Source organism: Pezoporus occidentalis, unplaced genomic scaffold (assembly GCF_034315485.1).
Source record: "Pezoporus occidentalis ecotype Australia unplaced genomic scaffold, CSIRO_AGI_Poc_V1 ctg70, whole genome shotgun sequence".
NCBI classification, from domain to species: Eukaryota; Metazoa; Chordata; class Aves; order Psittaciformes; family Psittacidae; genus Pezoporus; species Pezoporus occidentalis.
In genome coordinates, this window is record NW_026916053.1 from 16,958 (window position 1) to 42,781 (window position 25,824).

The following is a 25,824-nucleotide window of genomic DNA, read 5'->3' on the forward strand; positions in this document are numbered from 1 at the left end:
TATGCAGCCTCTGGCTTCGCCGTGCAGTGCTCATTGCCTGCGCAAGCACAGGGGACCAAGGGCAGAGGAACATCCCACCACAGCCTTGATGCCAGGGATGATGCGTTGGGAGGTTTCCTTCTGAAAATGAGATGAAAAAGCAATGGCAACTCCTTCTCAGGCCTGGCTTCTGGTGCAGTTATCCATCACAGAGCCCCAAAGGTGTGTGTGGGCAGATAAAGGACAGAAAGGATTGCCTGTGGCTGCAGAGGGTTTGAGCTGGACTCGAGGGTGTCCTTGTCCTGGACCCCAGCCCTCTGCTTACCCCAACAGCCCTCCTAGTAGAAATAAGTATGTTTGGGAAATGAGCATTGGGTTCAGAAGAGGAGGGATCTGGGACACATCTACCACCCTGGTATGGCTGATCCAGACCTGGGCATAACTTGGAGAGGTCAGAGGTACTGCCCCAAGCTGTGGAACAGCATCTGAGGGTTCCCTGGGTTCGGGGTGCTTGGACAGGGCAGGGAGCAAATGCAGCAACAGCCCAAGTGCCAATGGGCTGCGCTTTTGTGATTCAGAACAGGCAGCATTTCTTTTTGCCAGTGTTTTAAGGCTGCATTTGTGTTTGAATGCCAGTGGGATTTTTCAGTCGAGCCTAGGCTGTCCTCCACCCGGTTTATCCCTTCACTCTGAAAGGTTTGCATCCCAGCCAGGCTCTGGACAAAGCCAGGAACACAGCTGAGAGCAGGAAGGATTGCTGAGGAGGAGGTTTCTCACAACTCTCATCGCTTGCCTAACCAGTCAGTGTTAGCTGAAGCCCATTGAGAGGGAGCTGGCAGCGTTCCCTGGTGGGTGCCGGGATGAAGCGACAGCCTGAATGATGCAGGAAGGGCTTCCCATCTGAATCAGTGACAGCCATGACATGTGTGTATGGGGGTAAGGCACAGCCCATGTGGTGCTTTTGGATGCATACTGCTGGGCCAAACAATAACCAAAGGCATGTCAGAGCCACAGACACCAACCTGGGCCACCTCCTCACAAGCAGGCCTCTGCCCCCTGCTTTCCAGCTCCTGCAGGTGGTCTGTTCTCAAAATTGGTCTTTTTTTAACTCTTTAGCTGCTTCTGCGGCTCCAGGATTTTATGGATGGAAAGCTGAAAGTAATTAGTGCCCCTCCCCCGCTTCCTGTTGGGAAAAGGAAGAAAAAAGCACACACAAGAGCAAACCCAAAACTTCCTGCCCTGCTTAATAATCGAGTAATGAGTCCAGCTCGGCTGGGAAAGGCAGTTTATGCGGAGCGAGCTCTTAATTAAAGAAGGGCCGAGCAGCGGCTCTGCACACTTTTACAGCCACACACATCTTCCTGCTCCGTAACAGCCCCTGGGAATGGAGCAAGGAGCCGGGCGCCAGCAGGCTGGAGGGGGATGAGTGCGGGGGGGGGGGCGTGTGCGCTTTTAATCCCTGGTTGTAAGCAACGTTCTGGAGATGGCACCGAGGGAATGCAGGGGGAGAAGAACAAATCCCCAGCCGCTGGGGAGGCAGGTGGCAAAACCGGCTGCACTGTCCCTGAAACACCCCAAATCCGGAGGTAGCTGGGAAGGTGCAAGGCAGGTGGTTTGGGGCACTGGGATAGTTTTGTGATGGGAGTCCTCGAAGCAGGTAGTTGGGATATCCAGGAGCACCTGCCCCTCCGTCTGCTCCTACCTGCACTTGTTGAAGGCACTGTGGTGACAACAGGATGTGTCACCTCGGGTGCCACACGCCAACTCACCCACACAGAGGCTCAGCTCCCTGCGGTGCTTTAACCATCCCCCGTTGGGGGCTCGGGAGCCTGCTGAGAGTAGGGGCAGCCCCACCATGGACCTGCTCCCCAGGGAGTGCCAAGGGACACGGCCAAGGATGGGTGCTGCAGAAGCCCCACAGGGAAGCCAGCACCTCCCCATGCCGGCCGGTAGGGACAGGGTGAGCCCATGCACTTTCCCACATGGAGCCAGGGAGAGCCCCCAGCCCGCATCACCGCACAGCTGCCCCTTCCCCAGTCCTCCGGCAGGAACTGACTCAGCGTGCCTTTTCCTTCCCAGAGGCAACTGCTCTGCATCCCCGTGTATGTGAATGCCACTCATTCACCTGCAGCCAGAGGCTAGAAGCAGAGCACCCAACCCCCCAGTCCCCACATCACTGCCACCTCTTCACCCACAAAACCCTATTATAAATTAACCATTTTATTGAATATCAATAAACTGTATATAATTATATAAAAAGTTTCATCAGTACAAAATTGTGGCACCAAAGAAAACAAAAAATATATATATAAATACCAGTGTACCTTTGAAATGTAAACATCCTCTTTGTAATGATTCCATGAAAACAATGTCCAAAGAAAGATGCATTCAGGAGGCACCTGTCAATACCCATAAATAGGGCTTTTGGCACACACCTGTCGATGGGCAGCCTTGGGACAGGCCACCATTGTATCACTGACAAGTGCCTGCTATTAGTCACAGTTCTCTTGAAAAGCAGTTGTTAAGAGTCATATTAACAGGTGCTTGAGTGCATAGCTGCTCTGTAAACAGGGCTGGTGTTTGAAATGGCTACCCCGTGCCTTTTACGGACACTGTTAATCTCGCAGGCATTGCAAATTGTCATTGTGCTGGGGAGAAGCAGCTGCTTCACAACTACCGGGATACTATATTATTGCATAGTTACACCTTCTACAGGCGGCGTATATACACTGGGAGCTGGGGGACGCGGCACATCTTGTCCTTCATTAAAAAAATATTGGTTCTTAAAAGTTACTGAGTGGTTACAGTAAAAAAAAACAAAACAAAAAAAAAACCAAAATCAGCCCTCCCCCCCTCCCCCCCCCAAGCTATATGGTCGCAGTGCTGGGGCCAGGGTGCAGGACCAGTCCTGCAAGGTGCCCAGTGAGCAGGGGCACCTGATGGGGGCTGCGGCAGCGGCGGGTCGGGCTCAGGGCTGCACCCCTAGAGCTTCACTCTTTGGCACCCACGCTTAGCTCCAGAGTCCAATCCTGCACCCTCGGACGCCAGGATGGGAGGAGGATCAGGCCTTCGCATTGCACAGGAGGCACCGAGCGAGGAGTGTGAGGGTCTCGGTGTGCGCTGCGATGAAGGAAACTAACTCCTACAGAAACTAGGTATAATATAGGGATTTGTGTGGAGAGAGGCCTGGGGAAGCAGCGTCCTCAGCGAGAGCCCGAGCAGCCCGTCTCCTCGTGCTTGTGGAGCAGAGACATACGGGAGAAAGTCCGGGAGCAGGTTTTGCACTGGTACTTCTTTACATCTGAATGGGTCTGCAGGTGGGCTCGGAGATTAGAGCGGTCAGCAAAGGCCCGGTTGCAGTGTGTACAGGAAAAGGGCTTTTCACCTATGGGACAAAGAGAAATGCTCCCAATTAACCAGTGCATCAACACATGGGGAATATCAAAGAAGGAGCCATTCATTAGCCAAAGTTTGTGAAGAGCACATTGAAAAAGAAGTGCTGGCTGTTATTGTTCCGAGGAAAAGCCTGGCGAGGTATGTACAGCATTCATTTTGGGGAGGACTCGGGAATTTCCTACTCCCCAAAAAAACCTCTCCCACGAACCATGGAAAACTAATGTTGGAAATATCTGCAAGCAGCAAGGCAGTTGCACATACGAACGAAGACACGATATTTGTCTCCTGCCTGGAGCCAAGCGAGCCTTTTGCAGAGAGGCAGGAAAGCCAAGCGCTATGTGTTAATTATATCATAGCAGGCAGCGGCTGCGAGGCGCCAGCGCCAGGGTGAGTACAGCTATTTCCTCCGCTGAACCCCGCGCTCCCCCTTCTCCTGCCCGGCTCGCATTGAAAAGCCCGGCCAGGGCGAATTCCTCCCAGAAAGACTCTTTTGGAGGAAACAAATGCGTATGCTCAATTTGGAAAGCACGATTAAGTCTTCCCGGCTTCCTCCAGCCATCATCTTTAGTACGTTAAGAGGGTGTGAAATCAGTGCCAAGTCACAATTACACTATCCCGCAGACCCACAAAGGATGCTCAGGAGATGCATTGTACGGGCAATGGGGTGGGCTGCAGCTGCGGCACCCGGACCCGCACCAACTGGTGCTGGGGGTGCCGGCCCCGCACCCCCAGCACCTGCCTGCAGGGCTCATGAGATGCTGCGGTGCATCTCGGTGTGCTCCACGCCGAGCTCACCACTGCTGAGTGGGGCCACAGGTTGGAGGCCACAGTGCTGGGCAGCCAGGCCTGGAGAGCCTGGCCGGAAGCCCTTGGTGAGGGCAGGGAAGATGGCTTTGGGCATGGTGATGAACAGGGAGTGCTGCAGCAGTGCCCCAGTCTATAGCACAGAGCAAAAGCGTGCTCTGTTGCACCGTAGCCCATGTGCTGGCTCATGGATAGGCACAGCACTAACAGTGGTGGCGCAGATATACAAACTGAGCCTTGACCCTGTGCTCTGTTCCAGCCAAGAGGATATTTAAAGGACATTTTAGAGAGATGTGCCAAGGGGGTTTGGGAAGCCCTTATCTTCCCAGATAACACCTGGCCCACCGATTCGCTGGGGGCTGCGGAGCTGGGAAGCAGGAGGTGATAAGGGAGGGAGGGAGAGGAGCAAGAGCCAGCATTACCGGTGTGTGTCCGGATGTGGCCCTGCAGCAGCCAGGGCCGGGAGAAGGCCTTGCCGCACATCTTGCAGACGCAGGGCAGCGTGTGGCTCCGGATGTGCATCTTGAGAGCCCCCAGGCTCACGTACTCCTTCTCGCAGTACTTGCAGCTGAAAGATTTCCTGGCCTGGGCGTCGCAGTGCAATTGCTTGTGCTTGGAGAGCCCGGCGAAGGTGGAGTAAGCCTTGGCACACTGGGCGCAGCGGAAGCGCTCGGCAGCAGCGGGGGCTGAGGCTGGGCTGGGGGGCCCCGAGCTCTTGCCTTCATCCTCCTCGCTGGAGAGCGCCGTCAGGTCCAGGGCAGGGGCCGTGCCACCCGCTGCCTCGCTGCCCGGGCCGCCAGGGAAGAGGCTGGAGAGTAGCCCCGCGTCCCACACCAGCGGCGGGTAGTAGGCACCGGGGCCGAGCACTTCGGGCGGAGGGATGACGGGCAGCGGGCATGTCTCGTACAGCAGAGGGGCGGCCAGCACTGCGGGAGGCGGCAGCACTCAGTGGGAACAAGGGCAAACGCTGACCAAACCCACCCCCAGAGCAATTAGACCTGACCCTAGGCCAGCCCGTGGGATCCCCGCTTCCCACCCCGGAGCCAGAGGGACTTCAGCCCACCCGACGGGTCCCAGAGCCCCAGCCCACCCCGGAGCAAAAGAGATCCAAGAGGGCTCGGGGCCCCTGCCCGCCCTGCAGAGAGGAGCAGCGCGAAAGGAGCCCCGTTCCCCTGCCCACCTCCACCATGAGGAGCTCCCCACGCCCACCCCAGGATATGAGGTGGCGGCTCCACATCGTGGGACACGGGGGATCCCGCACCCGATCCCAGCGGAACTGCACGGAACTGGAAACGACATCCCCTTGCCCATGCGAAAGTCCCACATGGAGAGAGTTCCACCCTCCCGCTCCCGCATAGGAGGCACCGAGGACCTCGCGAAGCGCCCCGTCCCGCCGCACCCCGTGCACGCACCGGCCTGGCTCTCCAGCTCGCTGTAGTTGGGCTTCTTGCTGGCCGAGAAGTGCTTCTTCACCAGGAAGGAGCGCGGCATCTTGAACCACAGTACCGCCGCGCCCGCCGCGCCCGTTCATATGGACCTGGGGCCGGGAGGCGGCGCGGGCGGGGCGGGGTCGTTCCGCACCGGACCCAATGGGGAGGGAGAGGCGGAGTCTCCCCTGGTCCCCGGAACCAATGGGACTGCGTCGGGGGGAGCCCGGCAGGTGTCGGCCCCGCGGGGATTGCCCACGGGGCTCCGGTGTAGAGAGCATCGCTGCTGCCGATGATGATGAACATGAACGAGCCATTTCTGGCTTGTTCCCGGAGTGTTTCCCATGGAGGGAAGCAGGGCAAGGAGCTGTGGGACTGCCCCACGGCCTCTGTGCCCGAGCCCGGGAGACCCCCAGCAGCGGGTCTGGAGGAAGGCGCTGTGCCGTGAGGGTGATCCCCGGACCCCCACGCGTGGCTGTCCTTGCGCCACCGCTGAGGACTGCGGTGCAGATTAGGGCGAGCCTCCGCTGCGTCCCGCTGCTCCGGAGCAGAGCTGGGCACAGCCTGCCCGCGGGTTAATAACCCTCTGAGAAGAGCAGTGACTCCCAGAGCAAGCGGCTGGGTCCAGCACAGCCCTTGCTGACTCCCTCCCACAGGCAGGGTCAGGAGCACCTGCCTGAACATGCTTCTCCCTTCCGCCGGGCAGGTTTCAGGCAGCACAGCCTCCCTTAGCAAGCTGCCCCTGGTTTTCTTCCCTCCTTCCTTCCCCACAGGCATAGCAAAAAAACCAGTCCCAGACAGGCACATGCTCCCTTTGGCTCTCTGCTCCCCAGGGCACATATGCCCATGAGAAAGTGCCCAGACCTTGCAGTGGTGCTAGGACAGTGTTGAGCAGAGCCAGTGTGGCTCCCCTGGCCTGGAAGTTGGAACTCCCAGCCCCAGCTTCCAGCTCACCCCATCCCTCCTGCTCACGTGGGGATTTCCCCACTGGAAAGCCTCAGGGCATGGGTCCAGCCACCTGCTGCAGGAGACAGGCTCAGCTCCGGGCCAAGACAGCTGCTGGCGGCAGGAGGAACGGGACCTGCTGGGAATGCCTCCTCACTCCCAGCCAGTGCCTGGCCCTGTCACTCGGGAAAGGGCCCATGGTGGCAGGTCACTCGTGATCCGCCGTCAGACACCGGCCCTCACTGACCATACATTACTGTTTAGCCACAACCCACATGAAATGCAGAAGTGAGGAGCAAAGCTTTCCACTGGTACAGCTGCAGAGCAGGGGGCTGAGCTCAGACTGTCTTTCCTGAGGCCAGGAGCAGCTTGTGAAGCATGTCCTGCCAGCTACGCACAGTCCTGGAGAGATGAGACCAGCTTGTGAACTCTTCCCCTCCAGCCACATGCTCTGGAGCTAGATCCCGTCCCTCCTTTGCTGCAGAGCTGCTTGTGGCTTTCATCAGGTGTTTATCTGCCCGGCTCATCCCTGGATAAACCTGAACTTCAAGGGAAAATGTGCCCCCAAAGGCTTTTGGGGGATGCAAATCACAGAGGCCAGAACCCCAGTTCCCACAGGGGTCCAGAGATGCAGAACCCCATGGTGTGGGGAGCAGCACCTCATGGTGAGGAGGGCAGCAGCCTGGGTGTTGCTGCAGGTGCCCCCTTGCTCCTCCACCTGCCACGGATGTGGTTACCCTGAGGACACTTGTACAAGGGTGGTTTTCTTTCAAGAAGCAAAGCCTGCTCCTCTGTTCTGTCTGCAGCGTTAATAATCAGATCTGTTCCAACCACCGCACGTAGAAAAAACTGCTATGTGCTAGAGGAAAAACCGAGATCGGGGAGAAAGTGACCTGCCCGTGCCTATGAGCCAGAGCACCACAGGACGGAGAGAGAGAGACCAGAGGGGAGGAGAAGCTCTGCAATGATTCCCAGCCTGGAAACGGCAGTGGTTTCTCAGCACCGGAGCAGTGGAGCCCCGGCGTGGCCAGAGCGGCCCTGGCCCCAGCCCCGGGCACAGCTCCAGCCCCTGACCCACATGGGCTAGCCCAAGGAGCTCACAGGCACAATAACCACCTCCAGAGCGGCAAGCCTGCTGCAAAGTCTTCTTTTTACCTTCTTTGGACCCGTGGCTGCACGAAGCATCTCAAAAACCCTGCTGCAGAGCAAAGCTCCCTCCGGCAAGGGAGGCTGTGGCGGGGCGAAGGGAAGCGCCGGCCATGACGAGCGGGGATGAGGCGTGAACATCCCTGCAAAAGCGGAGAAGATCTTTGAACCCCAGGGGAGGAGGATGGTGAGGAGCGCAGGGCTGGGGCGTTCTCTCGGAGGCGCAAGACCTCCCTCTGCCGTCCGTGCGCGCCGCTGGCCGCCGCTCCGGCTGCTGAGTACACCAGGGCGAGTTTATTCCTTATTCCCCCTGCGCTCGGGGTGTGGAAGGGAAGCTCGCTGCATGGGGCTGCTAAAACTGCTCACAGAAGCTTCACTGTTTTATATCTTAAAACCCAGTGTCTGAGTACGAGGTAAAGGCAGAACAAACGTGAGAAGAACTAGAAGAGAGACCCAGGAAGCCTGTAGTGACCACACTTTTACTAAGTGCTGGGTATTTTCTGGAGTTTTGGGGAGAGTGGGGAAGGGAAAGGAAGTTCTCGTCGTGGTTTCAACAGTCCTTGTTTGTATCACGTGGAGAATAATGTAGTTTACCCCCCGAAAAATCAGTTGCTTTTGGAGTATGAAGCACAATCAGCACAACTGTGACAGGAGGCAGAAACCCACCCCCAAACCAGGCCAAAACCTTGTCATTGTTAGTATACTTAAACCAAAGAAAAGCTTTAGAACTGCAAGCATACCCCTCATTTGCTTTTATAGTGACTTACCATAGGTTAATGCTTCTTATGTTGGCCTTACCAGTGACTATCAAAAAGTCTGGAAGCAAGTTTGGTCAGCCTTTGTCAATCAGATGACATATCGATCCAGAGTACACCATGAATGCTTTCTTATAGATGGGGTGCTTTACAAAGCCTTATTACCCAGTGCAAGGAGACCAGGGGGATGTATTGTTGTAGTTCCACATGAAGCAATTGTTAGGTAATTAATGCTGACAACAATTTATCAGACAGATTCATTTAGAAAAGCAAGCTCGACTGCCAGATTGTCTCCTCCCATTCTGCCCCCTCCCTCTTCACTAATTGACCTACTAAGGCTGACTCCTTGTGCCAGACACTGGGAATTTCACAGGTCCAAGTGGCCAGATTGCATTAACACCAACAATGAGCACTTGGGGGCTACAAGATCAGGTGCTGACGAGGTGAGAGCAGCCCTGGCAGAGTACTTCACCCTCCTGCAGCAACTCTCCACTGGATTTAGAAGCCCAGATTCACTTGCTTGCTATCTAATAAGGCTTGTTTTCATCACGAGTTTCTGCACACAGATGAGATGAATCGAGACTATACACACATGCACCTCAACAGAACGCCTTTTTAAATCAAACAGCAAATACCAGTAAGACATACCATGTGTGTGAACATGTTTGCACTGACATATTTAGCATCAGAGACACAACGCTTTTCAGCAGCAGTAGGAGTCTATGGCTAGGTTTATCTTGGATGCTCATCACAGCACAGAAAGCAGTGCCATGAATTCCTCTGATGCCAAGCGAGCAAGTGCCAAGACATGGCTTCTTAGTCACACACTAATGTCATCAGAGTTAAAGGAGAACCACCATGCATTTTCCAGTCAATACTTCTGGTCTGAATCTTCTGTTAAATTCCTACATAAATTGCTGCAAATCAAACCCAAGTTGTACCGTGAGGGAATGGCTCTGCACAGACAGTCAGGGTACAGTCACCAGCAGTTTCTGACCAGCCATTGCTACAAGCCAGGTATCACTTCCTCATTGGGAGCTACCAGAACTGAGAACACAAGGATGTCACCACTACAAACCTGACATCCAGGGGCATTAAAGTGATGGAAGCTGTAAACATTTCAACAGAAAAGCCCTGCTGGACAGTCACACTTCCATGATTTAACAAGAAACCCCAGGGGGTGTTGTTTGCATGGCTTCCCATAGGAAGTGTTCCCATACAAGGGTGCACCTGCAGTATCCTGGTCAGCTCCAACAGAATTTGATCCAAACTGTTTTTCTAAAATACGTAATGGAAGCCAAAAGCTGAAGCCTCTGCACGTCTCAGTGTCTTCCCTGCAGCATTCCACAGCTGGCAAGAAGTGTTTTTAGGGAGATATTGAAATGAAACGTAAGGACCACAAAGAAGAAAGGACTGGAGTTAAGATGAAGGTAGGATTTTATAAATTAAATGGCCTTTATTTGAATTCATCTTCAAAAGTCAAAACCACAACAAAGTAATTGCTTGGAAGCTTCTAACTGCTCCTTAAACATTTTATCAGAATTGCATGGAAGTGCACTTAGAATAGTAGCAGAAATCTGGATTCTGGCCAGTGCATGCCACCAAACTGCCTTCTAGCCAGAACCCTGAAATCCCCATCCAACCACTAATACACTGTAATCTCTTTACAGATCAAGCATTAAAAATAACCAACCCCAAACACAGTACCTTTTCCCACAGTACAATGAGATTTCCCCTGCCCCTAAGACTGAGCTTCCAGTCAGCAGCAGATACCTACGGATGAGTCTTTAAGAGGTTGGGAAAACATACTAAACCCAAGTTCAACTGAAGTATGTTAGAGGTCTGGCTAGACACAAGGTTTAATCAAGAGGTTTTAACCAGGGTGCATTTCATTGTTTTAAGGGTAAGGCTGTGCTGCAGTCTGCAGAGTGTGATTACCCTAAACTTACTGGTCAAATAAATAATCTAGTGCTCAATCCTGTGGTGGTGCAGGTCCACTGCTCCAATTAAACATGCTTAAATTAGACTAGACGTCTCAACACTACCATGATTTACAAGTTCTGGCCAGGTGTCTTAGATCCTTAGATCTCATCACCTTGACTGTGCAGACTGTTAATGAAAACATTAAACTAAAAAGGAAAGTCTATAGTAGAAGTATAGACTTGAATACAGAATATCCATTTACCATGTACTGGAACCGACATCCTGCTTTCTGAGTTACATTTCACTTTCCTTTAAAAGTTTTACCTGCAAACTGTACACATTATATGGAAAACACTCCAAGTACAGCTTCAGCTACTTTAGCAACATTTAAATGAAGAACAGGAATTCAAAATACCTCTTAAAATCTGTAATGCAGAAAGGTAGTGCTATGCAAGTGTTATGAACTGATGGTAAGGTTTGCTACCAGCCTTGAGAGATGGAAAAACTAGGATTATATATGAAAATTTTAGTTTAAACAGAAGGCAGAGGTATTGAAGAAAAAAAAAGCACCCTTCTTAATTCCCCTATCAGCATAAGGCTTAAAGTCACTAGAAAATCTGTTTCAAAACCTCCGATTTAATCACAAAGCCTGCAAATATGATTAAGGTTTGCTAAGACAGTTTAAAATGGTACATTTTACCTTAGACCAGCATTAAAGTTTATCTTCCAGGCTAGAAATTATGCTCAAAACATGGAAGAAAGTAATAATCATACATAGAACAAAAAAGTTGCTTAAGAGGTGCAAAGGTTTGCTAAAAAAGTTTGTAGTTTGAAGACTCATACTAGAGATGTATTTTCCATATAGTTGAGAGGCTGTCTCTGAGAATTTAAACACTGGGAAATGTTACGAAATCACAGGTATCATAGGTCAGTTTAAATGAGAGTTGGTCTGACAATTACAGTTAGCACCTAGAGGTCTCACTAAGGGAAAACAGAGCTACAACTACACCTCTCCTACTAGCATTTAAGATATGTAAATGAGACTGGCAAGAGATATTTATTAACTAGGTCAGGCCATTCCATTTGGAATGTTTTTGTTTCTAGACGATCAAATGAACACAACTGCAAAAGAAACCAGGAAATTATTAAAGGGCAACAGATTTGTCTCCTTCATGTTGCAATTAAGCTTTGTGTGAAGCAAGTAAGAAAATTAGGTCAACAGGGTTGAATGGTATAGACCATTTGTATAGAAATAACCAACTTTGATTTGAAACTGGGATAGGGATTGAAGTCTTCCGTATTTATGGATGCCTGAGTTAATCTTGGAATGTACAGGGAGAAGTGCAAGGATGCTGGGCATTTCCCCCTCATGGAAGCTTGAGTTTTACAGTTAATCTTCTGGTTGGTTCATTTATCCCGCAAAGAACGCATCAAAACCTGTGCCATCATATCATCTTCATCAGCATCATAATCCTGTGAACAAAGGGGACAGAAATTCCTTTACTACAACAGCCATGCTGGTTAATACAATACCAAATAAAACCAGAAAAAAACAGTCTTTTCCTTTGACTTGCCAATAATCCAATTTCTCTCATGATACCATCTGCAAGATGAGATTTCACAGTAATGGCTAAATAAAAAAGCTGGGGTTTAGGAGCCATGAGGCTTTATTCCAAGGATGAGGAAACACGTACCACAAAAGTATCATATGAAAAGCGATGTCGTCTTTGAAGGTGCTCCATGAAGTTAGCACTCCTGTAATTTGGATCTCCCCATGGCATTGAGGCACAAATTGGGCAAACCTTCAAGAAAACCCCAAAAAAGCCAATTAAGACCCAATGGTTAAGTGCTTTAACACTGACAGTAGGAAGGGCAGGACAGACACAGCATGGAACACTGAAGTTCACGGTTTGTGATCATTGCTATTCTATATGCACAGTGATGTCAAAGAGTTTACTGGGATATTTAATAGGAAAGCCTCAGATTATCCCAAGTAATTTTAATTCATGGTTTATATGTCTGCAAGGGAATGGCTTACTCTTTTCCGTACAGTCTGAAAAGCAGCATTCAGTTGTTTCAGTTGTTTGCTTTTGAAGATTTTAGCCTTTATTTCTCAGTATCAGAAGAGATTCCTTGATCTCCTTTGCAAAGATCAATTCTCTCTAAGAGAAAAAAAAGGAACTTTTTTCCTAAATAATTTGGAATTAAAAAAAAAAAAAAAAAGCTTTCCAGAAATATGCAAGTTCCAAATTTAGTTCCATGTTTCGCAATTCCTCTTATATGAGAGGGAGTATCAGCAGATAAAGATTTCTAGAATGATATACTATTTTTTTGCAAGCATTTTTCCCTATACTTTATAGTATATCGCTGAACACACCAAAGGGGAAAATTAAATGTTTGCCTTTCTTGAAATTGTATTTTATTAATGTTTGCTACTGTGTTTAACTAACTTCAGATATCTGCCATTTTTTACAGATGAAAGGAGGATGTCACCTAGCTGCAATAGGAGTAAAAGCTAGTCACCTCCAGAGAATGTACTGAAACCCAGCATTAAAGTTAAATGTATGAACAGCATACCCACATGTGACTTGAACAGGAATAAACACGTACTTAACTTCAAGAGTCTCTAATTCATTGTTTCAAAGGGATTTAAGACTAGACTTCATTGCAATTCTTGCACCAAGACTTTTTATTACCACTTGTTTTGCATCCATGCTGTGCAATGTTTTGCAGTGTTCAACTAGTCCTTCTTGATCAAAGTTTTTCTCGCTGCAATACGGGCAAGGAAAGGTAAAGCGATTGGGGAAGTTCCTGGTTGGGGAGAGAAAAAGAGGTTATTTATCACTGTAAGAAGGTTAAAAATAAAAACTTTAGGATTTAATACTCAAATGCTGCCTTACCAGCTCTTAAGAATACAAATTATTTAAGGCAATAGTTTTATTCTATACAAAATATCCAAGCTAATTTTAACAGTTTATAAATTCCTAACAACAGTTTTAGGAACTCTTAATACCATCTAAATTTACACAGAATGATAGTTTTCTACAAATGTTGCCATTTATCACCTATTTTTCTTAATGCACAGGGCACCCCCCAGTATGCCACAACCCAGATGCGCACCCTACAGTTCATTCCAACTTCCCTTCACTGTAAGTTACTATAATCAACAGACAGAAAGATAAAGGTTTTATTTAAAAAATAGCTACTTTTACTGACTACCCCTGATCTTAAAGATGTGCACAGACCACAGCAGAAAGCAGAACAGCTTGCCTGTGCACAGTCAGTTGCAGATTAAGGCTTAGTTTTTCACTATGTGTAAGGATTAAAATTATCAATGCCCAAATTGAGCAAAGAGGTGAGGTCTGCTTTTACTTCTTTGACAAAAATGTACAAGTATTTCCGGAGAAGAGCTACTTACCTGGTGTTGTGAAGTGGTTCTTTCGTCACGGCTTTCACACCTTCCATGATGTAATTCTGGTACTTTGAACAAGAAGCTGCATGGCTACGCATCTTTGAGAGATACATCTGTGCAGGCAACAGTTGCAGAGCAAGGTTAATTGAAACTACTTGCAGTTACTCCTACACTTTGACATGGTAACATGTAAAACAAAGCAGCTTTCTGCAGGCAGTGTTGAAGCAGGAAAACACTTCAGCTGGCCAGGCGGCAAACTCTGAGATTATAGATTAGTTAATCTGTAACCTTGCTGCCTGTAATATTTGGCAAAAACAGTGCTGTTCAGGACAGCACAGTTTTCTTAACCTTTAATATAGTGCTGTCTTGTCTGGTTTAAACCATGACAAGTGTATATATCCATAAAAATGCTTCATCTAAAGCCAGTTTACCTCGTCTATGACAATGTATGGAAAATGATTTGGCTTTAAGTACAGATCTTGGTGTAGATTGATTGCTAATTGTTCGATGCCATTAAAAAAGATTAATTAAGGCACTACAGTTTTCTATCAGCTGGGATGAAGACACTACCCAGAAACAAAGAGTGAAATTAACTGAACTGCTACCCTCACCTTAGTGTGTCTAATTATCTTCTTGTTGTTTTGCCATCTGCTAAGATACTTTCTTACATACTCAACACTAGGAAGCCCAAGTTTACAAAGAGAAAGGAACTATCAGGAAGAATGTTATAAAGAGACATTCAACATGCAGGATGCTAACAAATAATACACATATGGAATGGAATAACCATATAAGACAACTTTGACTCATAACTATTTCAAACAAAGCAAATAAGTTTATGTTTGAGCCAAACAGTTTAAGTTTATGATATATTATTTATGTTTATGATTTATTATAAGCTTAACAGCCAACACATAACCCCACATCCACTGTTTAATTACGATGTCCATCCCACAGAGACAATGCTCACAGAAGCAACTGCTGAAGCACTATTTTACTCTTATTTTAAAGTCACTACCTTTGATTTGGAATTCACTTCCTGAAGAAGTCAATAATAAAAACACATGGAAAGAATGTCAACATCTGAGTGCTGCCTATACCTTTATATATTATCTTAAATATCTTTAGCACTTATCAGAGCAAGCATTTTAACCTGATTCTGCAGAAAGCTGAAGAGCAAGCACTTTATCTCCCTCTAAGCAGTATGGCTGAGCAGGCACACCTCATGCACTTTATTTCCAAATACTTTCATACTTTTTTATTGCAGCCATTGCAAGTGGTTTCTGTTGTTTCAATTTGCTTTTCCAAGTCCAGAGCTCTGCTCCCAGGTGACAGGCTACTGCGGCACACACCACACACTGGCTTTTTAGGCTTAAGACATTCCTGCAGGCACGGACTGCAGAAGCTGGAATGGGAGAAGAGCAGATGGTGAGAACAGCCCTCCTGGACACCCAACATAAGCATTCAGAGCCCTTCCATGCCTTCTGCACTAAGTGATAATGGAATCTCAAAAACCTATGTCTAATAAACCAGTAGCCTGGTGACATTTGTCCAGCCAGGGAGGAGCAGGATTCTAGTTCATAATGCTCAGTGGTGTCGCTTGTGGACACCCTCCTCTGCTCTGGAGAAAAGGGAACTGAAAGTAAAAGACTACCTATTTCCTTCCTTACATGGAAGCTCCAGGACACCCATAAGACGCTGCTCCAAAGCAAAGCTACCCGCAGAGCCCGTTCTCTTCAGCCAGCACCGCTTCACCCCACTGCCCCCGATGGGATCCCGGCCCCCCGGATGGGTTCCCCGCCATCGACGGGTTCCAGATCATCGACCGGTACCTCGCCACGGGTTCCTGATCATCGAAGGGTACCCTCCCCCCCGGGTTCCAGATCATCGACGGGCACAGCCCCCCGTCCCCCGGCGGTTTCCACCCTCGACGGGTCCGCACTCCCCTCCCGCAGAGAGGGCCCCGCACCGCCGCCTCAGCGCCCTCCCCTCCCCGCCGGTCATCCGCTCACACGTGTCCGCAGGGCACCCGCACCGGACTCTCGTACACCTCCAGGCACACGGGGCAGGTGAAGCGCGACAGCGGGTCCTGCCGCTCCGGGGAGCGCGACGAGGACGCACCGGCAGCGGCCACCGCCATCTTCCCGCCGCCGCGCCCGGCACCCGGGGAGCGGCCTTGCGCAGGCGCGGCTCCGCCCCTGCAGCGGGGCTCCGCCCACCTGGGGGGCGTGGCCGCACGTCTCCCTGCGGCGGTAGCTGTCTCGCGGCAGGGGGCGGTGCCCATCGTTCACTTCCGGGGCGCCGTTGCGAGCCTCCGCCTCCGGCCGGTGGCTCCGAAGCCGGCGCCGGGAGGCCGAGCCGAGGGGTGGGCACGTCCGCCGCGGGCAGCGGGAGCGCTCCCGGGGCTTGGGGGCCTCTGCTGGAGCGTGTGAGGGGCCGCGGGGTCCGCAGCCCCGCATCCGGGTCACCGGACGCTTCCGGCCGAGCGGCGGCGGGTCCCGGTTGCAGCGCGGAACGGTGAGGGTCGGGCCTGGCACGCGGGGTGTGGGGGGGCTCGGCCCGCCCGCGCTGCGGTCTCTGAGGGGACGGCGCGGCGTGGGGGCGGGCGGTGGGCGCTGCGAGCCTTCAGCGGTGAGAGGCTGCAGGGAGCCCCCGTGGGGCCGGCCCCGGGCTCGGTGTCCGGGGAAGGCCGCTCACTTCGCGGGGGTGAAGGCGGTGGCCGCGGCCGTGCCCGCTGCTCCTCGCAGCGGCCGAGCTGGATGCCTGCAACAAGTGTCTCCGCTGCAACCGGGGAGCGAAACGGCTCCAAGCGCTCGTTAAGTGCGCGGTGTTCCCTCCCACCCCCTTGTTCCGCGGGCTGGAGTACCTCACCGACGCGCTGTGCTCTGGTGTTATTCAATAGCTTTTGCGTTCGGGGTAGTTCTGTTTTCAAACGTTTGGTGCAAGCTTAGCGTTCCTGGTTCTCTTGCTGTGGTCTAGGAGAGTGCTGAGCGTGTCCCGTGTTTCTCGCCTTCTGCCGTAGGGTTTTTTGCATGCCTGTGCCCTGCCAAGCAGTCTAGGATAGGCAGAGTGGTTGGATCCCTCAGCTGAGGTTTTGACCCAGGAGACTGATAGGAATGTTTTCTCATCTCGCCTGCAGAAACTAGACCCTGGTCAGACCTTATTTTTCATGCATCTCTATGAAATTTTGTAAGTTTTCAGTCCATAATTTGCAGCAAAATGGCCTTGTCACTTTCTCTGTTGCATCAGCTAGTGTGCTTCTTAAAACTATATTTATCTGTGCCTGTTCATACGGAGGGTTTTACCAAGCCTTGTAACCATGGTTGTTCGCTGCTCGGAGCCTGCCTGGTGCTGGGTGGGCTGCTTGGGATGGGGATGTTTTGCTCTGGAAGCTCTGTGTGCAGGGAACAGGGCTGTGAAGGGTTGCTGGGGTGTTTGCTCTGTGGCGGTTTGCTTTTTGGCTCTGTGAACTCTGGCTTGCATGCAAACAGTGAGTCAAAAATGAGAGCTGGTGGTGGTTTTGAGTGTCACAGTCTGCAGGGCCTCGGTAGAGGACTTCCCTTTCGTGTGGGGACTTTCCCAATTCTGACATCTCATCCATGTAACCGAGCGCTTTTGTTTAGCAGTTATTAACAGGGGAGGTAGAAGAATTGTAGTACTAAATCCAGCTCCTTGTCAGCACAGGATCATTCTTGTTCTGGGGGTGTATTACTGATGTGCAGACAAAGATCCTTCTCTGAAATGCCTTTGTGGAGCCCTTCTTGCTAAGGAACAGACATTCCGTTGTCCTTGTCCACCGACTTCATCTTACACAACTTAAGGAGGAAAGATCCCCAAGAGGGAGAAGGGTTTACTCCTGGCCCTTATGCTCAAATGTTAATTTAGAACTCCACATTTCCTGTGATTCACAGCTTGTCTCTTGACATCAGTGCAATTTTCTGTGGGAAAAACAAGAGCAGAGTGCCTTTGAGCAGAAACTGAACCGGTAGTTAACTTTTCCCACATGGTGTTGTCATTAAGTGCAGCCTTTCATCAAATAATAGTAACTGCTAGGCTGTTGGGGTTTTTGTTTGTTTTCCTGGCCTCTTGGTTGTTGGTTTGTGTTGGTTTTTTTCCCCCAATTGTATTATGACTCCTTTTATTCTGTTAATTTTGCTCTTAAGAGTGATTTTCATTTTAACAGGAGTGTGTGGGGGCATTGATCAGCATTCTAGCAGCTGCAATTAATATTGGGTGGAAAGTCTTTCCTGAAGTGCTGTTTCAGACATACTACAGCCAAAACAGTGCATTGATTTCTCCTTCTTCCCCTCCCTGTGGTTCACAGCTGGGAAGTCTGTAAGGGCTGGATTGTGGCTTTATTTAAAAAGCAAAGGCTGTGGTCTGCTTTTTGATCACAAGTTCCTCAGGCAGTTGAGATGGAGCATGTTGGCCTCTTCATTACCTTGGGTTCCGTAGTTTTAGGAAGCTTCTTTTGCCACCAGCTTTTCCTGTGAAGTATGTGTGCTCAGTGAGGTGAAAATGTAGATCCGTATATATGTAAAAGCACCTATTCCTGCAAACAAAAGCATACATGATGTGAAACCAGGAAAGGTTTTGTTCTAGTAAAGCAGCTATAAATGGCAGGTATAGCTCTTTTTTTTTTTCGCTGAAAAGATTGCAGTCATCTTTGCACTGCCAGTACTCAGCTGAAACTTTGGCTGTCGATTGCAGCAGTCAGGGAGTGTGTTCTCTGTAGGCTGGGTGCAGAGCATTCCCAGTGCAGGGATGGCCTGGGTGTGCCGTCAGGTGGAATGTGAGTGGCAGGAAGTGTTAGGTGAAACAAATAAATCTGCTCACGTCTGGGGGCACTAGAGGAAACAAAAAGTAGATGCTTTGCTAAGTTGAGCAAAAAAAACTTCTTTAGGGGAATTTTTAAATCTTTATATCACTGTGCAGGGCAAAAAAAAGAAAAAAAAACAAACCAATCAGTGACTGATTATTATAATGATTAAGTTGTTTGAACTGAAAGGGCAAAACAATGTGCAGAGGAGAGACTCTAAAAACTTGTGCTTCTCCTCTGTTTTTTTGCTGTGGGTTACTTTTGCCTTAGTTTCCTGAGCCAGAGAACACTCGGTTCTGGATGTATTGCGTCAAACTCCCAGAGCCTTGCTCGATACAGGTTTGTTGTGCTGCTTTAGCTGGATAACTGGAAGAAGAGTAGAGAACGGCAGTGAAAAGCAGGACAACAGCATTTCTGTGGACTCTTCCACTTTTTTTCTTGTGCAGAAACCTAAAGAGGTTGTTCTGGGAGCTGCTGCTCTGTGAACCATTTTATGGAATCCTGTGAAGCAGAGAGGTGCTGTGGACATCTGGGGTTTATGCAGCTCTGACTTGTCTTTGTTTTCAATCTTTATTCCAGAAGAGTTGCCATTACTGAAGATTCTTAATGCCAGATAATCAACCTACTGCCGAATAACCATGAAAGAGACGAGGTAGCTGCCCAAGCGTGAGATAAAAACTGATTTCAATGGATTCAAAATATAAAGACGATTTATTTAGGAAGTATGTACAGTTCCATGAATGCAAACTGAGTGCCTCTGACAACAAGCATCGTCCGATTAATGATGAATGTTTGCGAGTGGCAGCCGCAGCCTTTCTTTGCCTTCCCAAAATTGATCCCTTTTATAGATTCCGGTTGATAAAGTTCTACGAGATCGCTGAAAACTCACTGAGATCTGTGAAATCCTCAAGTTTACATTCTCTACGTAATGCATTCAGCATGCTCGAGACAGTTGGAATTAATCTCTTTCTTTACCCCTGGAAAAAGGAGTTCAAAAATATTAAGGTAAGACATTTTATGTGTGGCCATAGTGAGAACATGATTTGTTTTTCTTTCTTTTAACCTAATTTGTGTTTCTTTTATAGTCTGTTTTCTTTTCCCCACCTGTTAGCATGATATTATATGTTTGTCTACATACAGTTGGTAAACAGGAGCCATAGGAAAATTGCAATGTAAAGTGTTGTGCTGGCAAGAGTATCCCAAGAGCAGAAGTACTATTTGCATTTATAATATAACCATAAAATAGAGGAAGAGATTATTTAAGGGTGTTGTTTAGCCTAGCTTGCTACAGTGTCTTAATTTCTACTTTGAGATGCTTTCCCTAGGGTGAGTGGTCAAGTTATGTTTAAGCTCAGTCAAAGTCTGATTTTTGTCTTGGAAAGGCTGTTAACAGAGCACAAGTACTAACAACCATTGCATGCTTTCAAGGATGCTTTGCTAGGGTTTCCACAAGTTGTATGATGATGGTAAAGGAATTTCTCTAAAAGCATTGTTTCCAGATTATCTTTTATCTGCTTGTCAACTCTCAGTTCATGAAGTTTGGATTTTAATGTGCTTTCAAAGTATTTATCTATGCCAGGATCTCAGAGGGAAAAGTAGGAACTTGCACATTGCTCAGCTTGGGTGCTGGAAGTCAGATAGTGAGTTCTCTGCTGTTGATTTTTCTCTTTTGTCTTTTCCTATATGATTATTCAAAACTACTGCAGCATTTCGGTAATGAATGCTGCAGGTGACTTACAGAAACAGTTTTGATACTTGAAAGCTGGATGAAAGCACTGCTGGTACAGGTGTCTAAAGTCATTTGTGGGTTGTGTGCTCTAGTGATGAGGGCTTTTGTTTTTCTTGAAGATGCTGTTTCATTATTTAGCAAAGACTTTGAACATTATTTCCCTAAAGGGGAACTACCTTTATTCACGTTCTGTATATAAATCTTTTTCATCTTATGCTTAAGTTCTGGCCTTTGAAATGCTGGTTGATCCACTGAGGATAGCTCTTGATGCACTGCCAATACTGACTTTGGTTGTGCATTATGGATCCAGTAGCTGTTCTATACAAAGATATGATGGGCAGGCTACTCTTGCCTCCAACCTAAACCAGTTTGAACTGGGTTAAGAACATACCTTGGATATGCCAGATGCTAAGGATATTTCAACCTGCACAAACTCATTTTTTTTGTTTGTTTTTGTTTTTTTTTTCATTTTTAGTGCTTGACTTGATATAAAATTATATAAACCAGACGTTTGAAACTGCATAGTAATAGTACAGTATATTTAATGCTGAAGAAGACTTTGTACTCCCACAGTAACTCAGCGTTCCTGTTACCTCTAGCTAGCCCCTGTCCAGGTGCAATATATGAAATCTCTGCCTTTTTGCCTTTCATGGTAAGCTTCTTGTACATGCAAACATATCTGGTATGTGTAAAAGTTAATGTCCTCCCTGTTGATTTAAATCACTGTGCTATACACTGACATTATGCTAATCAGGATTTCAATTTGAATGGAAACTCTCCTACTTTGAATTTGCCTCATGCAGAATTTCCATCTGCTGAGCAGGAGGAATGCAGAAATGGAGTTCATCTTGCCATGGGACTTGCATGTGCTCACTGTGGTTATTATTCTATTTAATTATACAGTATCTGTCACTGAATTATCTGAACATCTAGTCCACCACTGAATTTTTAACCTAGTTTTCCTTTTATTTCCCCCCAACCCCTTAGACCTACACTGGACCCTTTGTTTATTATGTAAAGTCTGCTCTAACTGAAGATGATGTAAGGCAAATTTTGAACTACATGGGCTATGTTCAAGAACTGGGAACAACGTATAAGCTCAAAGAGCAGGTTGATGCCATTCAAGTGAAAATGGTTTCATTTGAACTCTTTTTGGCCAAAGTGGAATGTGAGCAGCTTGTTGAAATTCACTTGCAAGTGAAGGATAAAGGTTATTCAGAGGTTGATGTCATAAATGAGCGAAAAAATAGCACTGAAGATGTTAGAGGCTGCTCAGAAGCCATGAAACGGCGTGTAGAGTGCAAAGAAAACTTGAACACTTCCATGGCACGAATGGTACTCCAGAAATCAGCAAGCGAGCGGGCTTCTAAAGATTATTTCAAGCCAAAGGTTAGCAAACCTTCTAAATCAGTGGACACATATGATAATTATTGGGAAAGTAAGAAACCACCTTTGATGAGCTCACTGAGTCTCAGGAAAGAACCATTTTTAGTTGATGCAGAAGATGACATTAAAGATGAGATTATCCGTCCATCACCCTCTCTTCTGACAGTGTCAAGCTCCCCACATGGGTGTTCTGAGGAATTTTTGCCAACTTCATCTCATCACAATGGCATGCTAAGAACAAATGCCCCTTACAGCTCCTATTTTTCTGCTCAAGAGGACTTAGATTTATATACTGATTCTGATTCTAGAGGTATGTTAAATTTTAAAAGACAAGAAGCTATTAAGCCTGATGTTTGGGTGTTAAAAAACGATGCCAACCCTGTTTACCACAAACGCACCCATCTAGCCAAAGAGACAGCTTCCCTCAAGTGCCAAAACTGTGGCGTACCTTGTGGCACTTCTGTTTGCCAAAAGTGTGACAATCTGTACAACTCTAGGCAGGAATACCCAGCAGTGAAACAGAGCACCTATTCAATCAAACCACTTCCAAACGATGGCTTGCCTCCTGCGTCTTTAAGGGAGAAATCTCAGTACACATCACAGACTCAGAGTCAAGAGAGAGCTGCTCAGTTCAGTTCTAAACCCAAATCTTCAGGCACCTCGCGCTGTGGCTTTTGTAACCGGTCTGGAGCTGCAAACACTTGCACGTTTTGCTCTAAGGTCTCATGTGACACTTGCCTCAATGCTTACTATTATGATCCCTGCTGTAGAAAAAGTGAGCTTCACAGATTCATGCCTAACAATCAGTTAAACTATAAATCGTCCCAGCTGTCCCATGTCGTTTATAGATAGACTTGATTAGTCTGTTTTGGAGGGGAAGGAAAGGGGGAGGGGAAAGGGCTATCTTAACAAATGTTCTGACTCCACTGATAGGAAAATAACACTGACCTCTTACCAAAAGAACACATCCAAATGTCTGGAACCATGGTTCAGCGATCAGGTGCCAGTTCTTGATTTTTGTGGCTTCACAGATGCTGCAGACACATTCGATTTCATGCTGCTATAATTTAGGTAACTCCTGAACGATCATTACCTTTCAATATCAAGGGGGAGAAAAGCACATTTATTTTTGTTTCTTTAAAACTTGGCAGCTGTTGTATGTCAGAAAAGTGACATCAAACCTTTCTCTTACATTGCAGTCATCTCCTTGCCCAAGTAAATCCATGCAAGGCTTGAAAATTGACGGTCCTCATTTTCTATGAGTGATGAAACTACTGGTTTTTGATTAAAGTATGACTCCCAACTGTGCAAGAGATGTGAATGGCTTGTTTTGCCAACAAGGACTATTTTATCTTTTTTTTTTTTCTTTGAAGTGTGTCTGCATTTCTTTATCTCCAAAATGCAAACACCGACAGCATCTCTTCCGTTTGTCTTTACGTTTCTTCCTTCTCCCCTTGTCTCCCTGTTGTTTATCTCAAGGTTATATAATCTGAATCTGGACAATTTTTGCTTTATTTTCGGGTGTTGCCAGTTTCATCCTACTGGGTTTTGCCGTATGGTAGTTCAAAAACGTGAACCTGTAGTCACGTTACTCAAAATATGCCTGGAGTGTTGTCCTTTCAGATGAGTACTGACTTTCTTTACTTTCTGTTGCACATGTATTAAGTACTGTTCTTTGTACTGTAAATAGGTATTTGGAAACAGTTTATTTTTAATAAATATTTAATATGTTGAGTTCTTAAAAGTGGTAGAATCATTATAACTATGAAGTCTCTCTCGGTTATTTGTTCAGGTGACTTTTTGTTTTTCCTTGTACTGTATTTCATAGCTTATAGTCACTGTGGCAGACTGATCAATTTTGGGGTTTTAATCTGACTTTTTTTTTCTCTCCTTCTGACAAGGCTACCACTAGTCTGAGTGGAGTCTTGTCTAAGAATTGCAGGATTTTGGTTCTCAGTGCACGCTTTTCCTTTGTGGTTATGGAAATTGTAAGTATAAACGTTATGCTTGCTTCCAAATTCATTGCCACCTCTGTAGTGTAGTCCAGCAAGTAAAGCACTCTCCTGGTTAAAAGTCGGAGCTCATTTGTGACTCCTGTTAAAGTAAACCCATCAGTTACGGATGTGAATCAGATAATAAGATTTATCTCTGTTACTGTAGCACATAGGAACCCAAGTGGAGAACCAGGACTCCGTCGTGCTAGGCTCTGTACAGTTTGACCCCCAAACAATACCTGGTTATGAATAGACTTTAGTTTTTTTGTTAAAAGGAAACCCACAAGAATCCTTCTAGCTTCCTTATTCCACCTAGCTGGTTAGAACAAAGTATCAGGCAACCTAATCTGATGTGCAGAATTTAATGTGTTTAAAATATCTGTAAAAAACTCTAGCTGAGATGTAAACTATGTAGTCCATTCTGCACTAAAATTACTCACTTAAGGGTTTTTTAAACACTGTTAGAGTCTAGGTTTCTAAACTTCAATGTCCATTGATCCCTGTGTGACAAAAACATGCATGAATGATCATTTGTATTACATTTTTTGGGTGGGGGGAGGGCTTGAGGTAGGTAGAGGGGGAAACTATATAGGCTAATGTTGTAAAATATTTAAAATAATTTTAGCCATAAACAGGTGTCAGAAGTATTATGGAAAGAAGATGAAATCTGAGTCTTACAGAGGGCTGAGAGCAGTAAGTTACTGTACAGTTTGCACTAAGAAACAAAGTGAATGGCGTGTGTTTAGCAATCAGGGAAAGTCTGAATCAAGTGACTGCAGCTGAACTTTATGGTATAGGCAAGTATTGCCTTGCTGACCCTGAAGGTTGGGGTGAATATTGTTTAGGTGACTGATTTTAAGGTTTTGAAAATCTTGTATGTTTTTTCTATAAATATATATATATATATATAAATATGACACAAATGTAGATACATTCTGTATATAGTGAAGAATTTAAAAACAATTTTACTATTAAAATACAGTCTAAGGGTGGTTTTAATTTCGGTGGCTATTTTGGTTTTGTTCATCTTCTGAAGTGTCATGCCTGTTTGGCTGCTCTACAGTGTATCTTCTAGTTCACTAGGTCAATTTCCATATGGCTACTCACACTACAGTGAATAACTAAAACTGTGATGCCACGTAATTTTTACGGTGAACATAGCAGGGACTATACTTGCTTTAAAAAGAAAAGTCCTGTGTATATATGTCATGGAATACTGTAGTACAAAACTGTGTTTAATTGAAGTGATACCATGCTCTATTTTTGTGTATCTTACTGTATGAGGTTGCTGTGATTGATACAGTAAAATATATGCTAATTTAAAATGCAGGTGTTTTGCATCTGATTTGTTTAAATTATGTTTTGAAGGAATTTAAAAATAAAGAAGCCTTTAAGAAAAGGCTTAAACTCTTTTCTTAAAGTGGAGTGCATGTAGCTGTCTGTCTCACAACTGCGTTTTGCATGCAGAAATGAGTTGGTGCCCAGAGGTAATCTTGGGGGCAAAAATGGGCAAGAGTGTATGTATCATGAGCCTCAGCATTATGAAACTGGATGTACTGCTTGCAGAATGCAGAGCTTTTTTTAAAAGCTTTTATTTTCAAGTCTTAGCAGCATGACTCAGTTTGTTCCGTAAGAGCATGTAAGCCAATATGTCAGCAGTCTGCAGCAGACAGACTAACGTGGGGTGGAAAGCAGGTTTCATGGGTGATGTGAAGCTAACAGACATTGATTTCCAGCCTTGACTCTCAATGTCATACACACTTCTAACAAGCTTCCTGATATAAGCTGCATCTCGCATAAGATGTGTGATACTACTGATGTACTTTCGGCACTTGAGTTAGGCCTTCTGGCTCCTTCTTCATCCTGCTAGCTCCGGAGCAGGATAGTTCCTCAAGTTCCAAACTAGATCACTTTTTCATTTGTCTTTTGTGTTAAAGCATGACAGGCAACTGCTGAAATGCCAGAAGTGCCATTTCTACTAAGGCCTCTAATCTTAGGATCTCTTGAGGTTCCTGGAAGCATCAGGGATGATGATAAAAATCAGGCTTAAGGTAACTAAAATATTCTTGCAGGAAATCTTATCTTACATCACTGTGCTTCTTGTGCTGA

The 25,824-nt window shown here is 47.1% G+C and overlaps 3 protein-coding genes across 3 annotated transcripts; 1 reads left to right on the plus strand and 2 right to left on the minus strand.

Annotated features, from left to right (window-relative positions):
• Positions 1 to 2,810: 2,810 nt before the first annotated feature.
• SNAI1 (snail family transcriptional repressor 1) lies at positions 2,811 to 5,752 on the minus strand. The gene is made up of 3 exons (XM_062642099.1): positions 5,592 to 5,752; positions 4,602 to 5,105; positions 2,811 to 3,364 (listed from the first exon to the last, which is right to left on the minus strand). The coding sequence occupies exons 1-3, from the start codon at positions 5,668 to 5,670 to the stop codon at positions 3,183 to 3,185; spliced, it is 765 nt and encodes a 254-aa protein (XP_062498083.1). The 5' UTR covers positions 5,671 to 5,752; the 3' UTR covers positions 2,811 to 3,182.
• Positions 5,753 to 9,883: 4,131 nt separating this feature from the next.
• RNF114 (ring finger protein 114) lies at positions 9,884 to 16,086 on the minus strand. Its single transcript, XM_062642221.1, has 6 exons — positions 15,800 to 16,086; positions 15,042 to 15,192; positions 13,794 to 13,900; positions 13,072 to 13,186; positions 12,070 to 12,177; positions 9,884 to 11,848 (listed from the first exon to the last, which is right to left on the minus strand). The coding sequence occupies exons 1-6, from the start codon at positions 16,069 to 16,071 to the stop codon at positions 11,783 to 11,785; spliced, it is 819 nt and encodes a 272-aa protein (XP_062498205.1). The 5' UTR covers positions 16,072 to 16,086; the 3' UTR covers positions 9,884 to 11,782.
• Positions 16,087 to 25,044, plus strand: SPATA2 (spermatogenesis associated 2). Its single transcript, XM_062642217.1, has 3 exons — positions 16,087 to 16,304; positions 19,186 to 19,611; positions 21,323 to 25,044. Exons 2-3 carry the CDS (start codon positions 19,294 to 19,296, stop codon positions 22,571 to 22,573), a joined length of 1,569 nt encoding a protein of 522 aa, XP_062498201.1. The 5' UTR covers positions 16,087 to 16,304; positions 19,186 to 19,293; the 3' UTR covers positions 22,574 to 25,044.
• The last annotated feature ends 780 nt before the right edge of the window (positions 25,045 to 25,824 follow it).

Excerpts from the sequence above, each read along its gene's own strand:
- SNAI1 (XM_062642099.1), bottom strand. The coding sequence starts at position 5,670 with ATGCCGCGCTCCTTCCTGGTGAAGAAGCACTTCTCGGCCAGCAAGAAG. Across the intron at positions 5,106-5,591 it reads CGAGCTGGAGAGCCAGGCCG|TGCTGGCCGCCCCTCTGCTG; the intron begins GTGCGTGCACGG and ends CGCCTCCCGCAG. Across the intron at positions 3,365-4,601 it reads CCACATCCGGACACACACCG|GTGAAAAGCCCTTTTCCTGT; the intron begins GTAATGCTGGCT and ends TTTGTCCCATAG.
- RNF114 (XM_062642221.1), bottom strand. The coding sequence starts at position 16,071 with ATGGGCACCGCCCCCTGCCGCGAGACAGCTACCGCCGCAGGGAGACGT. Across the intron at positions 13,901-15,041 it reads GCAATGGCTGCAATAAAAAA|ATGTATCTCTCAAAGATGCG; the intron begins GTATGAAAGTAT and ends TTGCCTGCACAG. Across the intron at positions 12,178-13,071 it reads GCATGGATGCAAAACAAGTG|GTTTGCCCAATTTGTGCCTC; the intron begins GTAATAAAAAGT and ends GTTTTCTTGAAG.
- SPATA2 (XM_062642217.1), top strand. The coding sequence starts at position 19,294 with ATGGATTCAAAATATAAAGACGATTTATTTAGGAAGTATGTACAGTTC. Across the intron at positions 19,612-21,322 it reads AGGAGTTCAAAAATATTAAG|ACCTACACTGGACCCTTTGT; the intron begins GTAAGACATTTT and ends CCAACCCCTTAG.